The following is a 23,830-nucleotide window of genomic DNA, read 5'->3' as shown; positions in this document are numbered from 1 at the left end:
TATCAAGTAAGCACATATGGCACATTTCTAATTGATCACATTTTGTTCATAAACAGCTATAACCTCAAAGCCTCTCAATGAAATCTTAGTTTAATTAAAGACTTGCAACAAACATGTTCTGCCATCAACTTAGTCAGCTTATGAAGAATGCACAAGGGTGCAAAAGAATGGGATATGAATGAATGTGACTCTTCCTACTTGGAGCCTCAATTCTCTAATTTCTCTAAATTCCCTTTCTTTGTTACAATGCTCACTCATTTATACAACTCCATGCCGATTCAACTTGCAAAATTTCAGCATCGAGCTTTCATAATTTATTCGAGCAACTGATCTTGCGAGTGAAGCCTCTTCTCCGAAACAGCTCTTCCACCACTAAGAAAACCGAAAACCTGCTTCAGATTCCCTCTTGATGGCCTTGCATTTACTACATATTTACAGATGGTTACGAGTCTCCTCCGCATTTCCAATTTAGTAATGCATGTCTCACTAAAGAAACTTCCACCATCGAAGGTTCCTGATGAAATTGTAGGAAGTTCAGAAAACAATTTAAGAACAGAAAATATTACTGCCTTTCCTTGAATAAGATTAGACGCTAGCAAGCAGGATAAATATTAATCAATATTGAATAACCAAAGACTACATCAGATTTAGCCCACAAATGATTCCCACGCCACAAACAGATTGAACCAATAATAAAACTCATCAAATTCAAATCTAATTGGAAGAAATTTCTTGCAAGATGAAGAAAGCATACCTCCATCATCAAATAAAGATGTCAAGATTGCCAGACAGACACATACACTGATATCTTCCCCTGAAAACAGAGGATATGGGAAGATATTAGCAGACACAAATAGCAATCCAAGGAATAAAAAATTGAAGAATTGAAGTAGCACAACATGGAAGCCATGTAATGCAAATGGAAGTCATGATTGTATTCCAAGGGCGTTATCCTTCATTTGGCACGTCTAAGTGCTCTCAAAATGGAATTTCACTAGGCAGGCAAGAGCTGTGAAGTCCTTACCATTATTGCAACAAATTAGAAGGGTCTTCCCTTTGCTTAGATTTAACTTTGCAAAGTTCACCGCAGATGGGAGTTTATTCAATAAGGAAAAGCGATCAAACTTTGATGTCTGCAAAAAAATTAAAAGTTAGGGGCCCGTTTGATAACCATTTCAAATTTAGTTTTTAGTTTCATTTTTCATGCTAGAGTATAGAGGAAAAAGAGGGAGAATGAGAGAGAAGATGAGATTGGGAGGGAAGATGAGAGGGGAGGATGGGAGGGAGGAGTAACAAAAGTGAAAACAAACACTAAAAACTGAAATCTAATTGAAATTGTTTTCACCTTCAAGTTTTTGTTTTCACTTTTGTTACGCCTCCCTTCCATCCTCCCCTCTCATCCTCTCTCTCTCTCAATCTCATCCTCACTCCCATTCTCACTCTCATTTTCCTCTATACTCTAGCACAAAAAATGAAAACTAAAAATGAAATGGTTATCAAACGGGGCCGTAGGGGAATACATACACAATGAACACGAAAGTACAAATGTTGTCCTGTCATTCTTTTAAACTCACCACCATAGGAAGATGTAGATATACTTTATCATGCCGAAGAGAGGCAGACATGGGCTCTTGATCACAATTTAATATACAATCAACTTTAGATGCTGCAGCTGCACCAAATACGGTAAACCAAGGTCAGCCAAATAAAAATAACAAAAAGAAAAGTGAATGAATTGATGATTAGCTAATGCTACTGACAAAAGCCAGATATCAATGAGAAACAAAAAGGAGAATCAGATTACATAAGAACATATGCCAAAGGCAGAGAATTGCTCTCTTGCCAGACTATAGATCTGAACCACACAATCAGATAAGAATTATGTGGATCAATAGTCCAGATTAAAAGTTTGACAAAGTAAGCATCTTATGTTGCCAGAGCAAGAGAACCTTACTCTAACAAGATGTCTGTACAAGATGACCATAAAATTCATATGCTTATAAGAGTTTGCTTGTATGAAGTGATGTTGTTGGATTACGGATGCTAACAAAAAATAAGAGCTCTTAATTGAGCATACCAGTTTGAGATTTGCCTACAGCAAGACTTGTTGAACCCAGCCAACATATAGTGCAATCTTCATCACAAGAATTTAGATCAATATTTATAGTTGAAATATCTAAAGGCAACACTGAGTCATCCTGCAAACAATGAACTGAGTTTTCTACCAACTTGGAGGCCTTGACAGTGACCTGAGGGGCAATTTGTCCCCTTCGAGCGCGATACACTCGATCCTTTTCGACTATATCAGCTACCATCTGATTACACAACACGGGTCCTGCATTTATAATTTCATAGGCATGGTTCCAGAAGAGGGTAGGTGTTAAACCCCTAGCCCAGCTTTCTTCATCATCACCTGCTCCCGCTATGTAATTCCAGCTAAATTCTGAACTTGTACTGTGTTGTTGTACAACATCATTAGAGGCAGAGGCAGAAACAAGAATGATTGGTGTGAAATCCCATGAATCGTGGTCCGGAACTTCGTTCAACCAAATGACAGTCTTTTGTGATATCCATAGAGGGCGTAGCGGCTTTTTCAATAAAGAAGCAAGAGAGGCAATGTCAGCTCCACTGGCTTCCAACTGTCGGGTCCATTCGTCTAAGCGATCCTCAATCGAAGCTTTCTCTGTTTCAGAAACCCAAAGAGGAAGATGCAAGGAACAATCCCAATCAACACTGGTCTGTCTTGTATCTTCACAATGTTGTTCATCAGAAGTACTTACCTCCTGATTATAAGCAAGGAAAGTTAAAGAAAAAGTCATGATTGACAACCATATGTATACAACTTGGGCAACAATGATACATTCGAATATATAAGTTATAATCAGAATTGCTCAAAAAAAACAGAGCAAACTGACTCAATTCATCACACTTCAATCCAATTAGTATAAGATTGAAATTTTGTGAAAACATATCAAACTCTGGCTTCACAGAGCAACCAGAGTTGCAAACAACACTAAAGTTGGGTTCTTTCATTCTGTTTTCTTCTGTTTTTTGGTTTTCAACTCACCCCATCATTGAACTGAGCAGATTGACGCATTTTATTCAAATGGTTAGAAATAGATCGGTTCAAAACGCAGGTCCAAATGGGTATCGTCTTCGACATGCTATCTGGAAACCTCTTCCCTCTCCGAGTTGCATCCACAATAAAGCACCCTCCTTTCTGTCCTACCCAATTCAACAACAAAAACCCAAAATCAAAACAAACAGACAAACAAACAAAAAAAACCAGAGAGAAGAGAAAGTTAAGCAAAGATATAAACATGACAGTCGTATGTTGTACCTGCAAGTTGAGCGACATGGAGGTTGAGGCGAGAGGTGTTGAAGGACCAGTTATTGTTGTGGCCGTCAGTGGATTTGAAGTAGCAAGTAGAGTGGAACTTGGAAGAGTACCAGAGGCCGCATCGTAGGTTTGCGAGGAGAGGGAGGTCGGGCCAAACCTGCAAGATTTCGCCGACAAAGATGGAGTCGTCGTAGATGGATTTAAGGGCGTTGTAGAGGGTGTTTTCCCTCCGCTTTATCGTCCTCGCCGCCCTGTATATGCTCAGCTGCTTCGTGTCGTCGTCTTCCATTGAACTCTGAAACTTCGACTCTTTCTTTTCACTCAAAAAATTGAAATAATTAAAAAAAATGAAAGAAACTTGGGAGTGTTCTGTTGGAAACTGGGTTTTTTATTTTTGTCGAAACAGCGGCGGTTGCGAGTTACAGAGTTACAAGTTGCGGCTCCCGGAAGTGGAAAGTGAGAATTCAATAGGTTGTTTTACTTTTACTTTTCTCAAGCTAAATACGGTGTCGTGTCGTACGTTAGTTGCAGGATGATGTACATAATGCCAGTTTGCACGAGTGTGGTCGTTTATGTTTTTTTACCATGACTAGCAATCAAGTACAATTGTGTCTCTGACTAATAGAACAGTAAAAAGGTTCTCAAATTGGATAAAGAATCACTAAAATAAATACCTATTTTCTTCCATGTTTTTTTTTTTTACATGATTAGTAAAGGATAGTTATTGAATTTCAGCCCACCGCAAAATTAGGGAAGTTCGAAAAAATCCTCTAAGGAGCCCACCTCAAGCTGCAAGGCTAGTTCCCTCCCAATTCATTATATTTTTTGTCAACATTTTATAAGTTAATTTAGCTCACAGCTCAATAAATTCATAACCCAACACATTCAACAACAAAAAAAAAAGAGGAAGAAGAAATCATTTGTGTGTGTGAGAGAAAACGACTTTGGTTTGCAAATTATAGGTCTTCGGTTCGAATCCCTTGACTATTGCTTATACTGAAAAAAAGAAGGAAGAAGAAAGTTTTAACTTGATGAGAAATTCACACACCCCAATAGAGTTTACATTCATGAAGAATCTTGACCTCTACACAGTGGTTGTGAAGACTCAAGATTAGGACCAACAATCTATAGAGGAATTTTCTTTTACACATTTTTACCACAACCTCCAGTGAATGACGAGTAATAAATCTGAAATTGGCTTTTAAGAACTTCTGCTGCTGCTTTTGGCAGCATTCTTCAATACTCCAGTAGAGACAGATGATGCTGGATTGATGGCCTTTCTTATTTTGAAGATGTTCCAAGCAGTGTTTGCACAATGCCCTGCTGTTGCAAACACATCCTCAGTTGCCTCCCCTGCACTTTCCCCGAACCTAATACCAAAATCCAAGTCAAATATACCAAACTTCAACAATAATCTTCAAGACCCTTCAATTGTGTATATATCTATCTTTGCCATTAATCATTACCTGTTGCTGACCATTCTAGTAGCAGCACCAGAGGTAGCAGAAAGAGCTTGCTTCTCTGCAACTTCAGCTGCATCCAAAATCTTATCTGCAGTTTTGCAGGATGGACCATTTTAATATGTAAATATTGTTGTGATCTTGACAATGTAAAGAATGTAATATGAGTTTGATCAACTTACTGACGGCATCAAGGGAAGCCAAGAGGACCTGTCCTGGAACCATGGCAAAGAATGCCTTCCCTGCCTGGGATTTAACCACAGGTCTCATCACTGATCCGGTCGCAATGCCAACCCCATCAAGCATAGATTTGCTGAGCTTTGAAGTCATCTTTGACAACTTTCTCACACTGAATTAGCAACAAAAAAATATGTTGACTTGAGGAAAAACCCTTTATGATCACATAATGTGTTATAAGAAAATGTGTTTAATTGGAGGGCTACCGTTTCAAGCTCTTGTTGATTTCGCTCTTCTTTTTGGCACCAGAATTTTTGCTGCTATTACTTCCTTGTTCCTTGACATAACTTTTCTCCTCAACAGGACGAGCCAATGTCACTTCCCCTCCTTTTTGAAGCTGTTTTCATCTCCCATGATCGTTAAAATAATTGTTAGACGTTTCCAAGAAATGAACCCAGAGGGTGTTCATTTGATTATACCTTACTCCACCTTACCATATAACTACTTGACTAATTGTAGAAACATGAACTGAAAACAGACTTGATTGATTGATGATACATTTCAGAAGCAAATTTTTTTTAAAAAAATCTTGAAACAATTTTTTGTTGTTGTTATGTTATGACTAGTACTAACATATGCTGTAGGGTTTTAAGGGCAAAAACAGACCTGATTGGTGTAACCATTGCTACACATGAAGATCCCCTTGACAATCTGGCCAGTCCCTCCTGCAATTGCTTTTGCCAACACATTATTGTAGTCATCCATTCTTGGAGCATACTCCTTCCAATCAACACCTTTGTTAGTTTTGGTGGATGTGCTCAAGCCACTAAAGCAAGAGTGCTCTCTCAAAAACGAATCCAGAAAGCCCAAATTGCTTTCATACTGCTCTGGAAAAGTGACACCATAGCTCAGAGGATCACCACCATGCATGGGCAAAGAGAAGAGATAGTGCAAAGCATCAAGCTTTACAACAGGCTCATCTTTTGTCAGGGGCCACTGAAGTTCATCACCAACTTTGATTATGGTGGCCAGAGAAATATTCTCGTCCAAGATGTTCTCAAGGATGAACTCACCGTTTGCAAGTTCTATACTTTCTCCTTCATCCATGAGGTGAACTCTACATCCTGGGATTTGCAGGAGGACTTGTTGTTGGAGATTTTGGGGTTCTTGGTATTGCTGAGCAGCATTTTGATGTTGATTTTGAATTTGATAGGGTGGTGGTTCTATGGGAGATGAGGTTTTGGATGTGGAACTGCGAGAACTGAAGCAACCCATGTTTTGCTGTGGTCACTTTCTTTCTTTGCTGGGAAGGAAACTGTTTTTGTGTTTGTTTTTCAAGGAAAAAAAAGTTGTATTGATTGATTCCCTGTTTGCAACTTTATTCTATTCCGTGAAGTACTTTGTGCTAAGATAATGTGGCTTTCGGTGGAGGAAAATTTGTTAGAGCGGGACAACTGTCTTAATAATAATTTGATTGAAGCAAGATAGTCGGCAAAGGACAGACAGACCTTGCAGACAAGACAAGTTTCAAGTTTGAAGTGTGAACCCGATTGTGGGTTCAGACAAGTTTCAGCCTCATCCGTCATAGAACCCCATGGTACATTGTTGGGTTGTTATGCTAATGGGTTTATACACTGGGCCTTAATGCAATTTTTCCTCTTTTTTTTTGACAAAGCAGCATTCAAACTACTCTAATGCACGGGAGAGAAATTGATGCTAAATTGAACTTGAGTGTAAGAAATCGAACACACTACATTAGTGAATTGTCCTACCTGCACATGCCTTAATAATTTAATCTAATTAGTATGGTCCATACCTATGTCCAAGTATTGCAGAACTACAATTGGGCCACCTGCTCCAGGCCCATTAGGCCCATTGTGTACCACCATCATCTACGGGCCACACTATCTCAGCACGAAGGAGAGAGTTCTCCCTCTTAAGATCTCTGAGGGCGCGTCCGACTTTCAAGCTCTCAGTCCACCATCGCCGGAAAATCCACTCCTTAAATCTGCAGGTCTCTCTCTTCATCTTCATCCTTCTATTTACTAATTGCTCGTTGGAATAAAAAAGATAGAAACTTTAAAACCGCTGAAAATTCTAAACAGATTTTCATGACCCACACACTCAGTTGTTTTTCTGAGATCACTTGATGCACTTCTTAGAAAGTTAGTCAACTGCTGGGTTACAAAAATGAAAACCCAAACAATGCCTGCCTTATCCTTGTATGTTTAGGTACTTGTTTTCTAGTATTCATTGGATTCGATTGTGCAAGGAGCTTGAGCTTGTGTGAAGTTTTACCCCATTTCTGATCTGTTCATTTGTTGGTTTTAGAATTCTGATTCAGCCGTCTGAGGAGCTCAGCTTGAGATATGATGATAGCTGCGGTCGCACTGGTTGTGGTTATTCTTCTGGTAGCTTTCATCTTGATCCCACGAGGCCCAAAATATGGTATTTCCTTTTTTGTCTATCTTGAAAAAGAAAAAGAAAAAAGTCTTACTAGACTAAAAGCTTGAACCTTGATAAATATATCTTCTTCAAGTTTGAGTTGTTAAAAAAGAAAATCTTTCTGAATGCAGGGCATACAAAAAAAGTTGATTCAAATGTTACATATGATAAGGTAATTGTATTTCTTAATAACACCCAAAGAAAATATTTGTGTTATCTTCATTGTCAGTCATGCTTATTGACTTTGCTGCTTCTTTTATCTTTTCATATGACCTGTTTTCTTTAGCCAGCCAGAATGTATACTAAAGCTGAAGTCTCTTTGCATAATAAGAGAACAGATTGTTGGGTAATTATCAAAGACAAGGTAACATAACGATCTTTCATTTGCTTGGGTCTCTTGTGTTTCTTGTATATTAACACTTGCATATTCCTTGTGTAACCAAAAAAAAAATTTTAGGTATATGATGTTACCTCATATGTAGAGGAGCACCCAGGTGGTGATGCCATCTTAGATCATGCTGGGGATGACTCAACCGAAGGGTTTTTCGGGTAAGTATCGCCTGTTTTCCTTGTCATTAGATGTTTGGATATAATAATAAGCATGTTTTCTCCATCCATTCCAAAAAAATTTATGGTGAAGTCTCACCAACTGATCTTCTCAATTTTTTCACTGGCTGGGTTAATGAATGTGACTGAAAAATATTCTGTGAAGCCTTTGTCCCCCATCTACTTGGGTTTAAGACAAAAGGTTTTAACTTAGTGTCTCGTCAACCCTCCTGTGAGCCTTGAACTGGCTGTAAGGAAAATAAAATGCAGACAAGATACTGGCAATTGATGTAATGGTTTTTCTCTTAGAATGGCACTACAAACATGGAAAATGAACCCCTACTTTGACATCTCTCATGCTCTGGCTAATATGTTGTATTCTTACTTTGTGCAAAATTATGTTGTTTATTGGCATCTCCAATGGTGTGATAATAATTAGTTGATCTGTAACTTACATAAATAGTTCTGAAAGAGGAGAGCTATTTATTCTTGTTCTCATGAACTCTGTCAAAAACTAAAATTTGCTTGCTCTTCCTTTTATCTTCCTAATCATTTACTTATGTTTACATTGGCACATATTTTTGCATTTGCAAAGTTATGGCAGGGATGTTGCTGACATTTTCATGTTGTCTTTACTTTTCATATGGTAGGCCACAGCATGCTACCCGAGTGTTTGACATGATTAACGACTTTTATATCGGTGATCTGAAGCTGTGACCATTTAGAGTGTAATTTTATATAATCAGTGAGATAATGTACTTTGAGATCTATTCTTCTATTTGAATTTGTCTTAATTGCAGTATTTTTTCTGTATACACACATTTTCCATTTGGGTTCAGTATTGCATTTATCACCTGTTAATGGATTTGTTTCATAATAGTCCTAACAGTGAGAAGCTTTTCCAATAAACTGCAGACTAAATTGTAAGGGCACCGTGCAGACATACGTTTTAGTTATTAATCTAGTTAATTTTTACAGTTTACATGCCAACTGAATAGAATCACTGACCAAGATAAATTAACGTATAAGAATAAGAGCATATGAAAGAAAATCTCTACTGGCTATCATTTGAATCTCAGCTGTATACGAATTTAAGTTACATAACTAAAAAAGAAAAAGAGAGTGCAAATTACAAATCAATCAACCGAGATAGGGTGTGGGTTGAGGCTGAAGAATAAAATGGATTGAATGGGGTTTTAAAAAATGAGACTAAAATTTCTAGAGCACTTAAAAAAATCAATAATTGAATGGCCAACCAATCTAACCCCCAACAAATTTTTCTTCTAACATTCTCCTTCTCCCATCCAATCTTGAAAGCTGGGCAAACTGATCAAAAGATATGTTTCTTCAAACACATTACTTTACTACTAGCTATCATATTTCTTGGGCTGACGCCATTGTGCCAAACTTCTGGCCAAAGAGCTGAGGAATGACAATTTTGGAGGAGCTCCTTTCTTTCCTAAATGCTTTCCTCCCAAATCAGTATATACTGGACCCATATCCTTGCTTCGTTCAATCTTCAGTGGAAATATATAAAAAAATCATTCAGAAAATACAATGTCTTACAGTTTTTTGCTTTATATATGGGAAAAAACTAAAGTTCTTAAAGTTAAGAAAGGTCTTAGCCAGCATACCTTGAATATCTTCCCATCCTTTAAGTGGTATCGAATGCCAGACCAATTTATTGACTGGGTGAAATGTGAACGGAAGGCAGAGATGGGGTATAAAAAATTATCTACTAGAATTGCAATAAATACCTGCCCAATCCAAAACCAGTGCATGCATATTAGAGGACTGGAGTTAAATGGTGATAGAATATAATAATAGATGGCATTCAAGACATACGAACATCCATAATGAAATTCAGAGTCCTTCCACTGTATAGAGAGAGATACTTACAAGTCCCCAGTTGTAAGAAGCAAGTGAGAGTTTAGGTGCCTCTGGTGATAACATGTTGCATAGATGAACTTCTATCCTGGTCAAGTTCCACATTGAAAGAAGTTCGATCAATGTGCATGCAGCCAGGCAGCTTACCAGTTTCAATCCTGGGAAAGGGTGGATGAATGGTTAAAACTCCAAATATTGCATAAATAAGTTTCAAAATAATGGTGCACATGTCCACGTTGAACTTCTAATTCCAGATAGATAGATAGATAGATAGATAGATAGATAGATAGATAAATAGAGAGAGAATCAAACTTTATCTTGCATAATGATTTTCTGCCTGAGTACGGTTTAAATCAATGCCACTAACCTACCTAATAAGGAAAACTAGAGTGCTCACCACCAAAAGTGAAGGTTGTTTCCTCGATTGAATACCCCTTAATATACATTCTCAGGGCTGCGGTGATATGAACAATGGCCATTAAGTATGGTGTTACCAATCCCCATGAGAGATAGCAGTGGGTGGTAAACAATGCACGGTTCATTATCCAGTTAACTTTGGTTGTATATGATTCCAATACAAATGTCTGCTTCCTCAAGTAATTCCAATACCTACATTACAGGTCCAAAGATGTAAGTATGAAATATGACATTTTTGGAATTGAACAAGTGCATTACAAACCTCGAAAAACTAAGATCACTTGCAAGTGGATGAGGAAACACGGCGACTGGGGGTGACGTGATCAGCCTCTTATGAGCTCCTGGAAAAGGTCAATAACATCAGCAATAAATAGCCACTTTGGACCATACTGAACCAAATCATGGAGAAAGCCTTGGATGAAGGTAATGACAGTATCATAAACCTAAGGTTTCAACTTAAAGAATGACCAAATCCCAGGAGAACATGGTACAATGTAATCTGACAAGATCAGCGGCATAGAAAACATCAATGAGTATATTACCGGCTATAGCTGCAAGAGTCATATCATCCGAGTAACCACCATTTTTAAGTCCTGTGACCACGCCATAGCGATCAAGTCTAAAATCATTTGCATGCATCTGCAAACAATTTAAAGCAGTTAAAACAGCATGTTGATTTATAGTGCACACAGGACTTCAAGAAGGTAACTGCTACTTACCATCATGCACCCTCCCCACAGAAAGAATGTCCTTCCACCAGTAGCAAAGCCCATTGAGCAAGGCTGCAGACAAAACAAATTCCAGATAACTAGGAGTCAGACTACAATGAAGATATATAGTATAGGAAGCTTAAGATAAAATACAAGAAATAACTACTAAATGTCACTTTTATCTAACCCTACTGCATACGCACAGATGCCATCACATGTACAGAAGATCAATTGTATAAGCATTAGTAAACAAAGTTCTCACACAATCACTTGGCCTCTAAAATTTCAAGAGAAAACATGAACTAAGACCACAAGAGAGGTAAAAACATTTAAGGTTGAAAACATTGGTTCATTTGTTGGTCATAAATTATATACACTAGTACTAACATTAAATTACAGATACATGTATACGACAAATGCTGGGGGACAAGTAGGTACCATATGATATTCATAAATGCAGTAACTCCCTAAGCTTCCCGATGGCAAATCAAGAGGGTATCCAGTTTGGATAAATATCTGCACGTCATTTCAAACAGAATTAACACCATAACAGAACCCACAGTTAACAAAACACAGAAGTATAAGATAGGCTGAATATGGTGTCAGAAAAAAAAAAAATCATACGTCAGGATTTTTCTCCATCTCAGCTGTTAGGGCTCCAATTGACCCAGGGTGAAGCCTGACATCATCATCCAAAAATAATACATACTTGCTGTCTTTGTGCATTTTCTCCACTCCAACCTGCAAAAGGACATTACGATCTAGTAACTGACATGATTAGTCACTAGAGAATCACATGCTTCAAAGTTCAAACCATGTATGCAGGAAATTTAAACAAGAATAGGCAATAAGTCTCAAGCTCAGATTTCGAGATCTAATTGTAAGTGCAGCTTTCCTTTGCCTTCTACATGAATCCTCAAAGGAAATGTTATTAAACAATCAGTCTGAAGCATTATATAGTCTAGACATATAACCCTACACTATTAACACTGAGTAACAAATTGATATTCCTGTATTCCATGAAGAAAAGCATCTCAGCATAGAGAACAATTATAGACACAGGATTGTATGATAAAATAAAATGCAAATTGCGTAAGACCTTGTTATTGCATTAGCATAGTAGGAAAGCTGGCATTACCAGATACATACCAATTGGTTGTGAATTTTCTGACTACAGGTTGTTGAAAGGCCAGCTACAACAACCTTAGCATCAACCTCATCCTGTAAGGGAACCATGATAAACAAGTAAGCAGTTAAAATAGATCACATAGGCACATATGCAAGCACAAGGATATTTGTAACAATGTTATGTTTCAACAAAAAGCACTTTCAAAAAATATCAAGAAGGGATAAAGTTTTGCCTCCAAGCATATGTTATCTGATTTTGTCCTGGATATACATTTTTTCTTCTTCTGAACATTAAGATAATTTATATTAAGAAAAACCGATGATTTCTGTGAGTTATTATACCTTAAGCTCAGATAGTAACATAGATACTGCACGGTAAGCAGGGTCGTCTGTACTTTCCACGATAAAGAGAAATTCTAAGGGACCACCATAGAGAGAAGTGATCTGTGTTCATTAACAAAACAAAACCATGAACAGTCAAAACCATATTGAAGGGAAAACCCTGAATACAAATTTAACATATTAAAAATCAGCTAGCACAAGGATTTCTGCTAGCCACCATCTTTAACTAGAATCTTGAACACTTCACATGATAGCCTAACCATTCAGAAAGTGTCCAACACATTGTAACTGGATTCAAATCCTTTTTTGTTCCTAAACAAGAATATAAACTCACAAACCAGCCCACACTCTAAAGCAAAGAAGACTCTAGCATCCCTATCGGAAGATTGATCTATGTGTGCAAAACTATAAATCTATAAACAAAAATACTAATGGATACCATGCCTAGAAAACTTAGCTTTATAAGTACAAAATTATTGATGAAGAACACTATCCATTTACAGAGCAGAGAAATGCATTATTCTGACCTGGCTTCTCCAATTGTGTAAATTGTGTTCTCCAAATCCCTTTAAAGGCATAACAACTGATACGCTTGGCCGTTTGAGCTGATTTGAGTGCTCAAGTTCAGTGATATCATGGCAAAGGAAAGCAAAGCTATTTCCACGTTGCATGCTATCTTTCATCCTTTTAATCTCTCTATTCCTGATAAGGGAAACAGAACGAAAACGAAAAAAGTTGATCATCAAGCACAGATTGGCAGTTTAACATTGAATGAGCATAGAGGTCGTGCCAGTGGTTGATACTAAACTGAAGTCAAATATTCATTCAAGTACCTGACATAAGCTGCACAAACCCATCCGAAAGCAAGTATCAAACAGATTAGACATCCCTACAGCACCAATAAAGAAATTAGATATGTGTAAGTATAACCCACCAAAAGGAACTATAGCTAACTATTTTAGTATAAATATTGTAACGATATTGAACTTCCAAATTTCAGAGCCCAAAAGAGTCTAATTGGAACTTCCTAAAGGGAAAGTCATATTTCAATTAGAAAATAAAATACATAATCACCTAAGCTATTGAGAAATCTAGTAGTAACATAGTCGACTCTAAACACAAAAATCATTAAAATCAGTTTAGTTTTTAATTTTTGATTCATTTTGTGGATTTCTCACTTCTCCATCACCCAGAAATCAAATACTTGACCCCATTATGCAACTAATACTGATTTCACAGAGAAATCGAAAATTACTCCAAATTCATAAAACTGGAAGCTTAATCGTCTGTAATAATAATAAAAAAAAAAATTTTAAAAAAAAAAAGCCGCCATAAACTAAAATAAACGAAATTCAAAAATCGAATCTGAGGATTTGGCAATTTCAGGACCCGAATTTCAATTGTGCCAGGCAATTTAGCCCACTCGCGACACCAAATAGAAATAAAACACAAAGAAATAAACTTTCCGCCGAAATTTCTCGGCAACCAAAAGGACCGGGATCTGAACGGACGGAAAAATCACCAAAAGAAAAAAAGAAAAGAATAAGAGAAGAGGACACAAACCTGGATCTGGACAAAAACTGCTAGCGGACTGCAAAAGGCTCTGCTGAGAGAGAAGAGGAACGAATCGACAGGATCCAATGCAGACATTATGCTCGTGCAATTGTCTAGATGTGTATATATATATTTATGACTATCTGTAATTTATGCAAGTCTCTCTCTTTCTCTCAGAGTTGCGTGCGTTTTGCTCGATAGAGTTAGAGGAAAGAGACACAGATGGCGAGGAGAGAAGCCGCAAACATTCTCTCAGATCGCCATGGCCGATGAAGTCGAACAGCGTCGATAAACGCAACGGAGAGAGAGTGTGTGTGAGGGAAAAGGGGTTAGAGTGAGAGAGAGCGCGTAATTTTATATTTCGAAGACAGGAAAGGAAGCTAATTGGGTCTCTCTGGAGGTTGGCTGGCTGGGCCTCATTGACCACACAACACACAGACACAGCAAAATCCCTTGTGGTCTTTTGCTGGCTTTTTCCTTTTTTAAGGTTGCGAAAAGACTCAAATGTCCGAAGAGAGACCGTTACAATAATGCACATGTTCTTATTTATAGGTATTAACCATTTCAATTTCAATTTCAATTTCAATTTCCCAGTCAGAAATTGAGAAAAAAGGGCGGCTGAGGTGTCATCGTGTCAACAAAGGAAGATGCTTCCTTTATGATCCGAATCTCCAATGCGCTGTCATTTTAATGAACACTGTTTTGCGTCACATATCCTTATTATACTTCACTCTCATTTGTTTGCTAATTCCACGCCGCAATCTATGTTTTCTTACTTCCCTTGTTTGGTTGCGGAGAAATTCAGAAACAAAAAGAAGGAAATTTCGTAATTGATTTTGTTTCATTTGTATGGTTCTGAATCTACATAATTCGTACATAAGACATCATCAAGTAGAGGTATCTATCACTAAAGTATGGCTAGTTAATAGTAATTAATTTAGTTTGATTGCGGAAAAAAATTAACTTCATTATGTCGCCCCTCAATGCAGTAGATAGAAAACTTAGTTATGATACTTTAGTTATCAAATTTATGACATCAGGTGTAATGGTAATATTCTTTAACCATTTGAGCAACCAGTTCTTTGTCCAACAAGAGGAGATTTTAAATTTGTTTATTTTAGTTTTGAACTAGTGAATCTCCACAAGTAAAAGAAATTAGAAAAATGCCGTGACTCAAAAGAAAGTACCTGGCCATGACAAGATGCGTAAGATACTACAAGAATTTCGACCACAAAAAAATATGCTACAAGAATATTCCGTTTGTATTTGAATAAATGCATATGGGAATGGATGAATTATATTCTTTATAAATTATATAGCAACTTAATTATTGATCAGACCAGAGTTCATTTTTATGGGACCACAAAACAAACGGCATATGATTGTTGGGGTAACACCATCATCTTGCGGTCACATGGTGATGGTGGGTTACGACTTACATAAAAGTTATGTTTCTCGTGCATCTTCTTCAGCAACCAGGGATGGATGAGTGGTTGACTTTCGGAGCAAAATCCAGGGATGGATGAGTGACAACGTCTGTAAACACATGATACCAACCTTCCACATATAAATAAGGACCATATACATACATATATAAAATTCAGCTTCAATTCAAATCACCAGCTTTCACTTCTTCTATTTGACATTGCCACTTAATATTGAGGTTAATTATTGTTCTTTTGATACAAGCATTGTTGAAGGAGGAGAACTCGAATACAGAATTTCAGGTGCATGAGTAACTGCTCTTAACTACTTAAGCTTGCATATCGAGGTTAATTATTAAGAGGGTGGAAATTGTGGAGCCAGTGGTATAAAAACTGGCTGTCAATGGGCTGGTTACCTTAATAATAATATGCCAAGGAAAGGCAGCTGGGAGAGGGACCTATAAATAAACAGTGTTGCCAGCTTTGGAGCCGATGGACCATGTTGATGCATATATAATTAACGTGGGAAGGAACAATTTTTTATTTTATTTTCTGAGATAATGAATGACGTGGAAAGTGCAGCTCCTTTATCACACGCATCATATAACAATGAAGCCTCAGAAAATGACTTTGAAAAAGGAAGAATTCAAATTGGCTTTTGCCAATGCCAAGGATGGGCAAACATCAAAGAAAAATGAAATGCACGAATAATCAAAGAAAGATGGGCACCCTTTCAAACCACATAACGTATGCTCCAAACCAACTATATATTGATGATTCCGCCCCTTTGCATTCAAGTTGGCTAGGGCAATGAGCATGCCTCCTTGTACCCAAGTTCGAGTTCCCACTATCAATACCGCAATCAGCAATGCAAAGCAAACCATACTTCCATTTAATCATACATTAACATGAGAATACCAAGCTCACAAATAAGAGGAAAATGGACGTGTTTTTTTGATAATGGTAAGTTGCAGGAAAGTTGACAACAGCAGTTTCATAACACAGCATCGACAATGATTAGTTGCTGTCTCTAAGTTTACTTCCAGCATCCACATATATCAGTAGTACGAACTGTGATGAGAACAATTTAATGAAAATCAAAATTGTAAACCTACTCCCTGTTTTAGATAAAGCTCTAAAAAGTGCTAATATAGCTTACAATGTTTATGATGAAAGGGCATTATCCTATTTTAATAGACTACTTTAAATGAAAAAAATGTGGGGCAACAAAATCAGTGAAGTGTCTACAGAATCTCACTCAAGTTCGCCAGTCTGCTGATTAACCACATGACCATCTTTCTCGTTATTGTTTCCCGTTAAGTGATGAAGAAGCACACCAGCTGCAACGCTGACATTTAAGCTCTCCACAGCCAAAAATGATCGGAACTCTTCAGCTGAGCACCCATGACTCACTTCCCCAGTTTCAATATCATCAGCTCCACCAGCACTTACATCCACAGGAATATTTCCAGGGATTCTAATCAAATCAGTGCAAGATTTTTCCACCAAAGGCCTCAAGCCGGTGCCCTCGCTGCCCAGAACAAGAACTGTTGGCACACTAGGCACAACCTCGTTCAATGGTATAGCTCTGGAAGAAACAGAACCTCCAAGAACTCGCCAACCATTTTCAGCCGAGGATGTTAGGAACTGCATCATATTCTTGCAGTATCTCAACTCCATTAGCTCAAGTGAGCCTGCACTTGCTTTGCTCACAACACCACTAAGCGGGGCTGAATTCTTGGCACATAACACCACCCCTGAAGCTCCAAAGAAGTAAGAAGACCTGATGATTGCCCCCAAATTCTGAGGATCTGTAACCTCATCCAAAGCAACCCAAAGAGAACACTTATCTTCCTCAACTGAAACAGGGTCCAATTCCTTAATTTTTACCATCTCCAATGGAGATGCATCTAGCACCAGACCCTGATGAGGTCGATTATCAGTAGCCATATTAAGATCATGCTTGGACACATCCTTTACGCTTAATCCAAGCTTATCAGCCATTATTAAAATTCTCTCAAATCCCTTCTTGTCCTTCTTCTTCCTATTATTTTTGCTCAAATCCAACCCTTCTTGAATATACAATGCATAAAATTCTCTTCTTCCAGCCGACAAAGCAGCCAAAACTGGACCAACGCCATAAACACCTTGGCCAATCATCCTAGGCACAGACGATTCTGTAGCCTCTTTCCATGTCTTCTTACCCCAATCTTCCTGCCTATTCCACCTTCGAAACTCAGGTCTCTCACGTCCAGATTTAACATCTTCCATTCCCCTGAACTTGTTTTGAATACGATCCCACCTTGGATCATCAACAGCCTCCATTTCTTCTTCTTTTTCATCTCCTTCTGTCTCGGCTTCCTCCAATCTTTTCTCCCTCCCACGGTAATCACTTTGCCGGTCATGTGCCATACTTACCATTCCAGTTCTACTTTCTTTTCTCCCCCGTTCTGATGGGCCACTTCTCCTAACATAAGTTTCTGCTGACACCTCCCAAGAAGAACGACCAGTTTTCGACTTTGGTTCTTCCTCTAACCTCTTTGCTGATTTGTCCCAAGAGGACTTACTACCGTCTCCATCCAAGCTCCTTGCTGATTCTCCCCAAGAAGCATTATCATTAACTTCCTCTAACCTCTTAGCAGATTCCTCCCAAGAAGAAATAGATGTCTTAGCAGTAGTTGCTTTCTCCAATCCTTTTGCTCCCTTGGCTTTGTTTGCCGGCAACCACGGGAGTCTTTTACCAGCTCTTGCCACACTACTCCCTCCATTAACTTTCTGACCAGACCAACTCGAAAAAGCTCTACCTCTTATCAAAAGCCAATTCTGTGTGGCATTTCTAAGCCTGAATCCGCTAGAGACGCTTCTGGGTTTTGCAAGAACGTCACTTTCTAGCATCTTAAAACAGGAATCGGTTGAAAAATGAACCAAACGGGACATCCCATACATTTTCTGACCAGACCCACATGAAGGTTTAGTGAGCCTCCCCAAACTAAGGTTTAGTGGGGGTTTTGGAAGAGAACCAATTTGTAAAGATTGGGGCTTTGAGGTGTGGAATGGTTTAGAGCATCTGGGTCTTGAACAAATCCTTAAAGCCAGGGGAAATGCTTGGCCCTTTGTTAAACTAGTGGACATTATTGCATTCACTTAACTTCAAAATCAGAAAACCGAATTCGAAAGCATAAAACAGGATACAGAGAAAGAACCAAACTTAAATTAGAAGCAATATCTGAAGAAAGTAGAGGGCTTTTGATTCTCTGTGTACCTTATCCACAGTCCATGCCTCATAGTATCGCTAAGCTGCTCCACTCCGAAGCTTATTGAGGAATATGACTGAGCATTAGACCGACTGCCGATGGCGGGGAGGTTAAAACGAGAACCTTGGAAGATAAGACACTCTATTCTTCTAACGACGTCGTTGCCCTAGGACATCCGAGTTGAACCAACCCGTGTGCGGACCCGACTGACTTAGGTTTGAGTTAAGTGACTGAAATACCCTTTCCATGCTTCTTACCTTCTTTGATTGGATACTGCTTTCCTCTTTCACCGGAAGAATACCCTACAAATCATGATTTGACACATATCGAAAAATAATTCATTAAAAATATAAAAAGATATATTTCTACACGCATGTAATATTGTCATTGATAGAAATGTAGAAGCTCTTATTTACAAGAGAATGAGGAAAGTATTTTCGTTTCTGATTTATTATTTTTCACTTTTTTGTTTGATTATTTTTGGAGGTTTATTTACAGTATTTATCATGTTTATTAGAGACATTGGAAACAAGAAGTGAAATATAATGTACTACTGTTATAAATGTAGGGATGACACCGAAGTAAATATTGTTGATTGAGTAGATTAATGATTCGTCTATAAATTGGAGTATAAAGGAAACAATATTATCAATTGCAGTATCATAAAAATCAACAGAAACTCCAGCAATCCAAAGAAAACTTGATTTCATATCGAAGCATATGATTCGACTTTGCCATAGAGATGTTCTCCACCTGTGCTTTCAAGCGTCAACTGAAGAAAATAGCACCCAACAACCATAGCAAATCAGAAATAGACAACTTTTGTTTTTTCTTTGAGAACTTATGGTCCAGATTCGAAAACAATTTGCATTAGATGACAACATAGAAAGAACCTAGGATCGGATTAACAAAAGCTAATCCAAATCTGATACTCAATAACAAAAACGTTCCAACCTTAATTAATCTAATTAGCAGTTAGTTTTGATTAGTTAGCATTTTTTTTATAACACACGGTTTGCGCTACTTAATAATATTTATTTATTTATTTAGCAATTAGCATTTGCTCTTGTGGTATTAATGTTTCCACTTAGTTACAGAAGGTTTCGAGTTCAGCTTACGTAAATGGAGAAGATGACGATATATATTTATGATGAGATCATTTTACTTCCTTTTCTTTCTCATGTTTAATTTGTTAGAATAAAAACAAATTTAGTTTAGTTTTTCAAATATATTCCTAAATTAGAAACATGCAAGAGAAAAAGTGTAATTAATGTTTATCTTGGTACACTACAATATTTTTCTTTGAATTTACTTGACTTGACCGATGAATTCAAAAACTGATTGAGAGTTGGATTAAAGGCATTATATCTAAAATCTTACAGCAATAAATTTTACAGACAAAACGTCTTCAAAACCCAACAAAAGTCATAAAGAAAATCATCCCTATTTCTTATAGTTGGTGGATGATGCAGAATGGTTGTTGGTTGCCTTGAATGGTCTTCGTCCTGAATTTAAAGCCGAAAAACAGGAAGAAAAAAAAACACAAACAATTAATGTAGCAATAAAAATGTAGTAAGCCACACGGATACTAATAATAACTATAATTACTGATTAGACCAACCATAAAACAAGTATCAGACGATGATGGATGACGATGACCTAGGCAAAATAATGGCCTTGAGAGGGTTCTTCATAACAACAGTGAAAGCAAATGTCTCAGTCGGGTCGGGTGGGGCATCCGGAACCGGCAACCATTTGAAAGCCTGCACCATCCGAGCAAGCAGCAAGTTTACATGCAAAGTGCCCAAAGTCCAAGCCGGGCATATCCGCCTGCCCGCTCCAAAAGGTACCATCTTCACTCCTTTGGTCCCGGTGACGTCCACGTCAACCCCGTCGCCCTCCAAGAACCTCTCGGGTCGGAACTCCCCCGGATCCTCCCACAGATTCGGATCCTCAGTGACCCATGCAGTGTAGAACTCCACACTTGCATCCGCCGGGACGGTGTACCCTCCTAGCACCGTCTCCTTCACCGCAGCGTGTGACAGGACGAAGTGGCTCGGCGGGTGTCGCCGAAAAGTTTCCTTAACCACCGCAGAAAGATAGCTCATTTTTTCAACGTCACTTTCAGTCACCTCCTCCTTCCCTACACAGTCAACAATCTCATTGTAAAGCTTTTGTTGGATTTCTTGGTTCATCACCAAATGGAGCAGAGCCCACTCCAGCGTCGTGGCGCTCGTATCCGTCCCGGCATTGATGACCTCCGAGCAAAGGGTGACAAGCTCTTCCTCTCCCAACCGCTGAGCTCTTCCAGGCACCTCCAGCTCAAACAAGGAGTCAATATACGCAGCGCCCTTGGGGCTCACCATATTACCATCACTACTTTGATTAGCTTGAACAAATGTTTTTCTGTTTCTTATGAGTGGAACCAAACACTCCATTTGCCTCCTCCTCAGCTCCTTAGCTTCTCTCACCTGCCTGCGGAACAACGGAGTGAGGACAGGCAGGAAGTCCGGGAGCTTCGGTGTGGTCATCATCATAACGTCCTTTAAAACGGTCTCAATCGTTTTGATTTTCTCCTCGGTGATTTTAGCCCCGAAGCACAAGCATATGAGGATGCTGCAGATGGTGAGCCTGCAGTTGCTGATGACGTGGACAACGCCGCCGTTGTTGTCCGCAGCCGCCTCGGATTTGAGCCTGTCCATATGGGATTGGATAGCCCAGCTTCGGATCCAACTGCACTGCCTAATCCTGGCCGGGCTGATCAACTCGGTGACGAAGTTTCGGCGCAAGGTGCGCCAGACAGGGCCGTACTCTGCGGAGTTGATGGCGCACTTGCCGACACTGAAGAGGAGGCGGATGGGGGAGTCAGCGGGGCGGCTTGCGAACTCGGGACCTCTCTGGACGAGGCCTTCGTGGATGAGATCGGAGCTGGTAACGATGATGAGAGTGCGTTGCCCCATTTGCATGCTGAAGATGGGACCATATTTTGCACGTAAATCACGGACTACAAAGATGAAGGGCCTACGCTGGAGGATGACTTGGATCAGGTTTCCCACCACTGGCCACCCTGGCGGCCCTGGGGGCAGATTCCTCCGTCCTCCGCCGGTCACCGACCAGTAGCGCCACCAGAGCCGGAGAAACACGAGCCCCAAACACAGGAACAAGAGGTCCATTATCATCTCCATAGATCACAACGTAGTTTAGCTGCTTAGCTATACATGCAATATATGTAACAAATAAAAAGCAACAACTTAATCAGCTCAACCAATAAATAATGTAATGACTTTAGACGACGTACATATCATTAAGTCTCATGCAACATGTGACACCCTTCACTTCTCACCCAAAATAACTCTATATATATAGATCTAGAGAGCAACTTCTCAGTAGCCAAAAACATAAAAACAAAAAACTCAAAGAAATAAATGAAATATAAACCTCCTAAAACGAAGAAAAGCCAAATGGAGCAACTGAGGAAAATAAATGAAGAGAAGAAGAATGTAACAAGTTTGTAACACACAGCAAGAAAAAGCAAAAGCTGTATAACAAAGCGTCCTGAAATCAAAGAAAAGCTTATGACGCTCAAAGCAAAAAACTACGAGAGAGAGAGAGATGAGCTTGAAGTTGCAGACTAGATACCTTTAGCGCAGCGCAGGAGCTCAATTTTGGAGAGCACACACTCCCTCCCCTGTTAAAAGCAGTTTTTTTCTTTCCTTTTTTGTGAATCGAGACCATAGAAGACTCGTTAGCAGTTCATCTCATAATATCTAGGAATTGTATGGTTTGTTGGAGATCATAAATGGAGATTCACCTACTCATTTTACACCACCTGCTGCTGATATCAACTGTTCAAACAGCTTCACGCGTTCTTCTGCGATTGCGTCCTCCCTTTTCTGACAGCAATGAATTCCCTTGGCTGGTCTGGTGAAAGTGTCATTACTTAGGGCATCTCATTTAGAGCTAGGGTTCTATGATGTATTTTGATTTATGCATTTTTCTTTTAACTTATATTATGTTCATGTATTTTATGTGATGTTAATTTTTTTCTTCTTCTCATTTATGATAATTTTAACAACAAAATAATCAAATTTATATGAGATTCCGGAACAACAAACACATATCATTAAGACTTTAATTTGTTTGGTAATTGCATAAATTAAGAGATCATTATTATTCTATTATACTCTGGCTTGTGAACTAGTTCCTATATCAGGAGATAAATGTCAGTTTCATGTTTACATTACATAGCCTCTTCGCATGCGCGCCTGCGGGAGGCTTATTTTAAAAAAATTTAAATTTATTTTATAATTAAAAAAGATAATGAGTAGTTGTGTTCCATAAAAATAGGATCCATTATCTGATTTTTCTTTTAATTTTATTTTTTTTAATATGAAAAAAATGTGAATTTACCATAATATCCTAATTAATAATTTCAAGTCTTAATGCTTGCATTAACCAATAACATTTTTTGGTATTTTGAATGTTTTACCATTCTCTGCCTTTTGCTTTATAGTAATGCTACACTTACCACATTTTTATCCCACATTTCTATACCACATGATGTGGCATGTCCATATTATATGACACGTCAATTAAATCATTGAAGTGTATTTTAATTAAAACAATTAGAAAAACAAATATTGGAATAAATCATAAAAGAAAAGAAAATATTAAATAATTTTAATTGATGTGGCTGTCCACCTCAGCTGTCACATAAGATGGTATAAAAATATGATATACAAATGTGGTAAGATTAACATTATTCTTTACTTTATATATATAGATTAATGTGAAACCAGTTAGTTCAAAAGATTCACTCTTCATATCAATTCCAATGTTAATGCTCTAGTTTTGGGATAGGTGGTGGTGTCTTGTTTATCTCCTTTTTTTTTCTTCGCCAAATTTAAGAAGGAGGAGAGCTTTTCTCACACACTACCAAGGCGTCGTTTATCAGTTTCGAAAAAATTTCAATAACATTTCATATTTGATATAAAAATCGAAGATGGGTTGCATAACTTCAGATCCATGGTCAAGCCCATTTGGTTGTTGGGTTTGTGTCTAAACCCAAACTTTGGCGGGTTTTGCCTCTTGGCCAATTGGAGAACCCGCCACCTTGCTCTAACATCAACCGTTGATTTTCTATGAA

At 38.3% G+C, this 23,830-nt stretch overlaps 6 protein-coding genes across 9 annotated transcripts; 1 reads left to right on the top strand and 5 right to left on the bottom strand.

The window, feature by feature from the left end:
- Positions 1 to 4,215, bottom strand: LOC18769223. Of its 2 annotated transcripts, none has more exons than XM_007203562.2 (7): positions 3,341 to 4,215; positions 3,068 to 3,225; positions 2,078 to 2,783; positions 1,575 to 1,672; positions 1,025 to 1,133; positions 755 to 814; positions 1 to 514 (listed from the first exon to the last, which is right to left on the bottom strand). In XM_007203562.2, exons 1-7 carry the CDS (start codon positions 3,627 to 3,629, stop codon positions 315 to 317), a joined length of 1,620 nt encoding a protein of 539 aa, XP_007203624.1. In that variant the 5' UTR covers positions 3,630 to 4,215; the 3' UTR covers positions 1 to 314. The 2 variants fall into 2 exon arrangements, with proteins under 2 accessions (XP_007203624.1, XP_020424168.1); XM_020568579.1 differs by having other exon boundaries at positions 3,068 to 3,220; positions 3,341 to 3,474.
- Positions 4,306 to 6,361, bottom strand: LOC18769804 (senescence/dehydration-associated protein At4g35985, chloroplastic). Its single transcript, XM_007202081.2, has 5 exons — positions 5,644 to 6,361; positions 5,244 to 5,374; positions 4,983 to 5,149; positions 4,807 to 4,891; positions 4,306 to 4,710 (listed from the first exon to the last, which is right to left on the bottom strand). The coding sequence occupies exons 1-5, from the start codon at positions 6,250 to 6,252 to the stop codon at positions 4,542 to 4,544; spliced, it is 1,161 nt and encodes a 386-aa protein (XP_007202143.1). The 5' UTR covers positions 6,253 to 6,361; the 3' UTR covers positions 4,306 to 4,541.
- On the top strand, positions 6,881 to 8,830 carry LOC18770843 (cytochrome B5-like protein). 2 transcript variants are annotated; one of them, XM_007202707.2, is made up of 6 exons: positions 6,881 to 6,991; positions 7,309 to 7,425; positions 7,554 to 7,594; positions 7,709 to 7,786; positions 7,880 to 7,971; positions 8,619 to 8,830. In XM_007202707.2, the coding sequence occupies exons 2-6, from the start codon at positions 7,347 to 7,349 to the stop codon at positions 8,683 to 8,685; spliced, it is 357 nt and encodes a 118-aa protein (XP_007202769.1). In that variant the 5' UTR covers positions 6,881 to 6,991; positions 7,309 to 7,346; the 3' UTR covers positions 8,686 to 8,830. The 2 variants fall into 2 exon arrangements, with proteins under 2 accessions (XP_007202769.1, XP_020424062.1); XM_020568473.1 differs by lacking the exon at positions 6,881 to 6,991 and adding an exon at positions 7,012 to 7,209 and having other exon boundaries at positions 8,619 to 8,829.
- On the bottom strand, positions 9,010 to 14,511 carry LOC18770644. Its single transcript, XM_007203752.2, has 14 exons — positions 14,016 to 14,511; positions 13,286 to 13,341; positions 12,980 to 13,154; positions 12,453 to 12,554; positions 12,132 to 12,203; positions 11,607 to 11,723; positions 11,421 to 11,498; positions 10,992 to 11,054; positions 10,815 to 10,911; positions 10,535 to 10,613; positions 10,253 to 10,464; positions 9,868 to 10,013; positions 9,603 to 9,725; positions 9,010 to 9,485 (listed from the first exon to the last, which is right to left on the bottom strand). The coding sequence occupies exons 1-14, from the start codon at positions 14,100 to 14,102 to the stop codon at positions 9,336 to 9,338; spliced, it is 1,557 nt and encodes a 518-aa protein (XP_007203814.1). The 5' UTR covers positions 14,103 to 14,511; the 3' UTR covers positions 9,010 to 9,335.
- On the bottom strand, positions 16,361 to 18,890 carry LOC18771462. Its single transcript, XM_007203550.2, has one exon. It carries the CDS (start codon positions 18,560 to 18,562, stop codon positions 16,685 to 16,687), a length of 1,878 nt encoding a protein of 625 aa, XP_007203612.1. The 5' UTR covers positions 18,563 to 18,890; the 3' UTR covers positions 16,361 to 16,684.
- LOC18769399 (cytochrome P450 77A3) lies at positions 19,966 to 22,562 on the bottom strand. 2 transcript variants are annotated; one of them, XM_007204388.2, is made up of 3 exons: positions 22,324 to 22,562; positions 20,306 to 21,896; positions 19,966 to 20,189 (listed from the first exon to the last, which is right to left on the bottom strand). In XM_007204388.2, the coding sequence occupies exon 2, from the start codon at positions 21,867 to 21,869 to the stop codon at positions 20,319 to 20,321; it is 1,551 nt and encodes a 516-aa protein (XP_007204450.1). In that variant the 5' UTR covers positions 21,870 to 21,896; positions 22,324 to 22,562; the 3' UTR covers positions 19,966 to 20,189; positions 20,306 to 20,318. The 2 variants fall into 2 exon arrangements, with proteins under 2 accessions (XP_007204450.1, XP_020423354.1); XM_020567765.1 differs by having other exon boundaries at positions 19,966 to 21,896.

This window comes from Prunus persica, chromosome G7 (assembly GCF_000346465.2).
Source record: "Prunus persica cultivar Lovell chromosome G7, Prunus_persica_NCBIv2, whole genome shotgun sequence".
Lineage (NCBI taxonomy): Eukaryota > Viridiplantae > Streptophyta > Magnoliopsida > Rosales > Rosaceae > Prunus > Prunus persica.
Note: the sequence above shows the minus strand (reverse complement) of the source record. Positions and strands in the feature narration are given on the sequence as shown.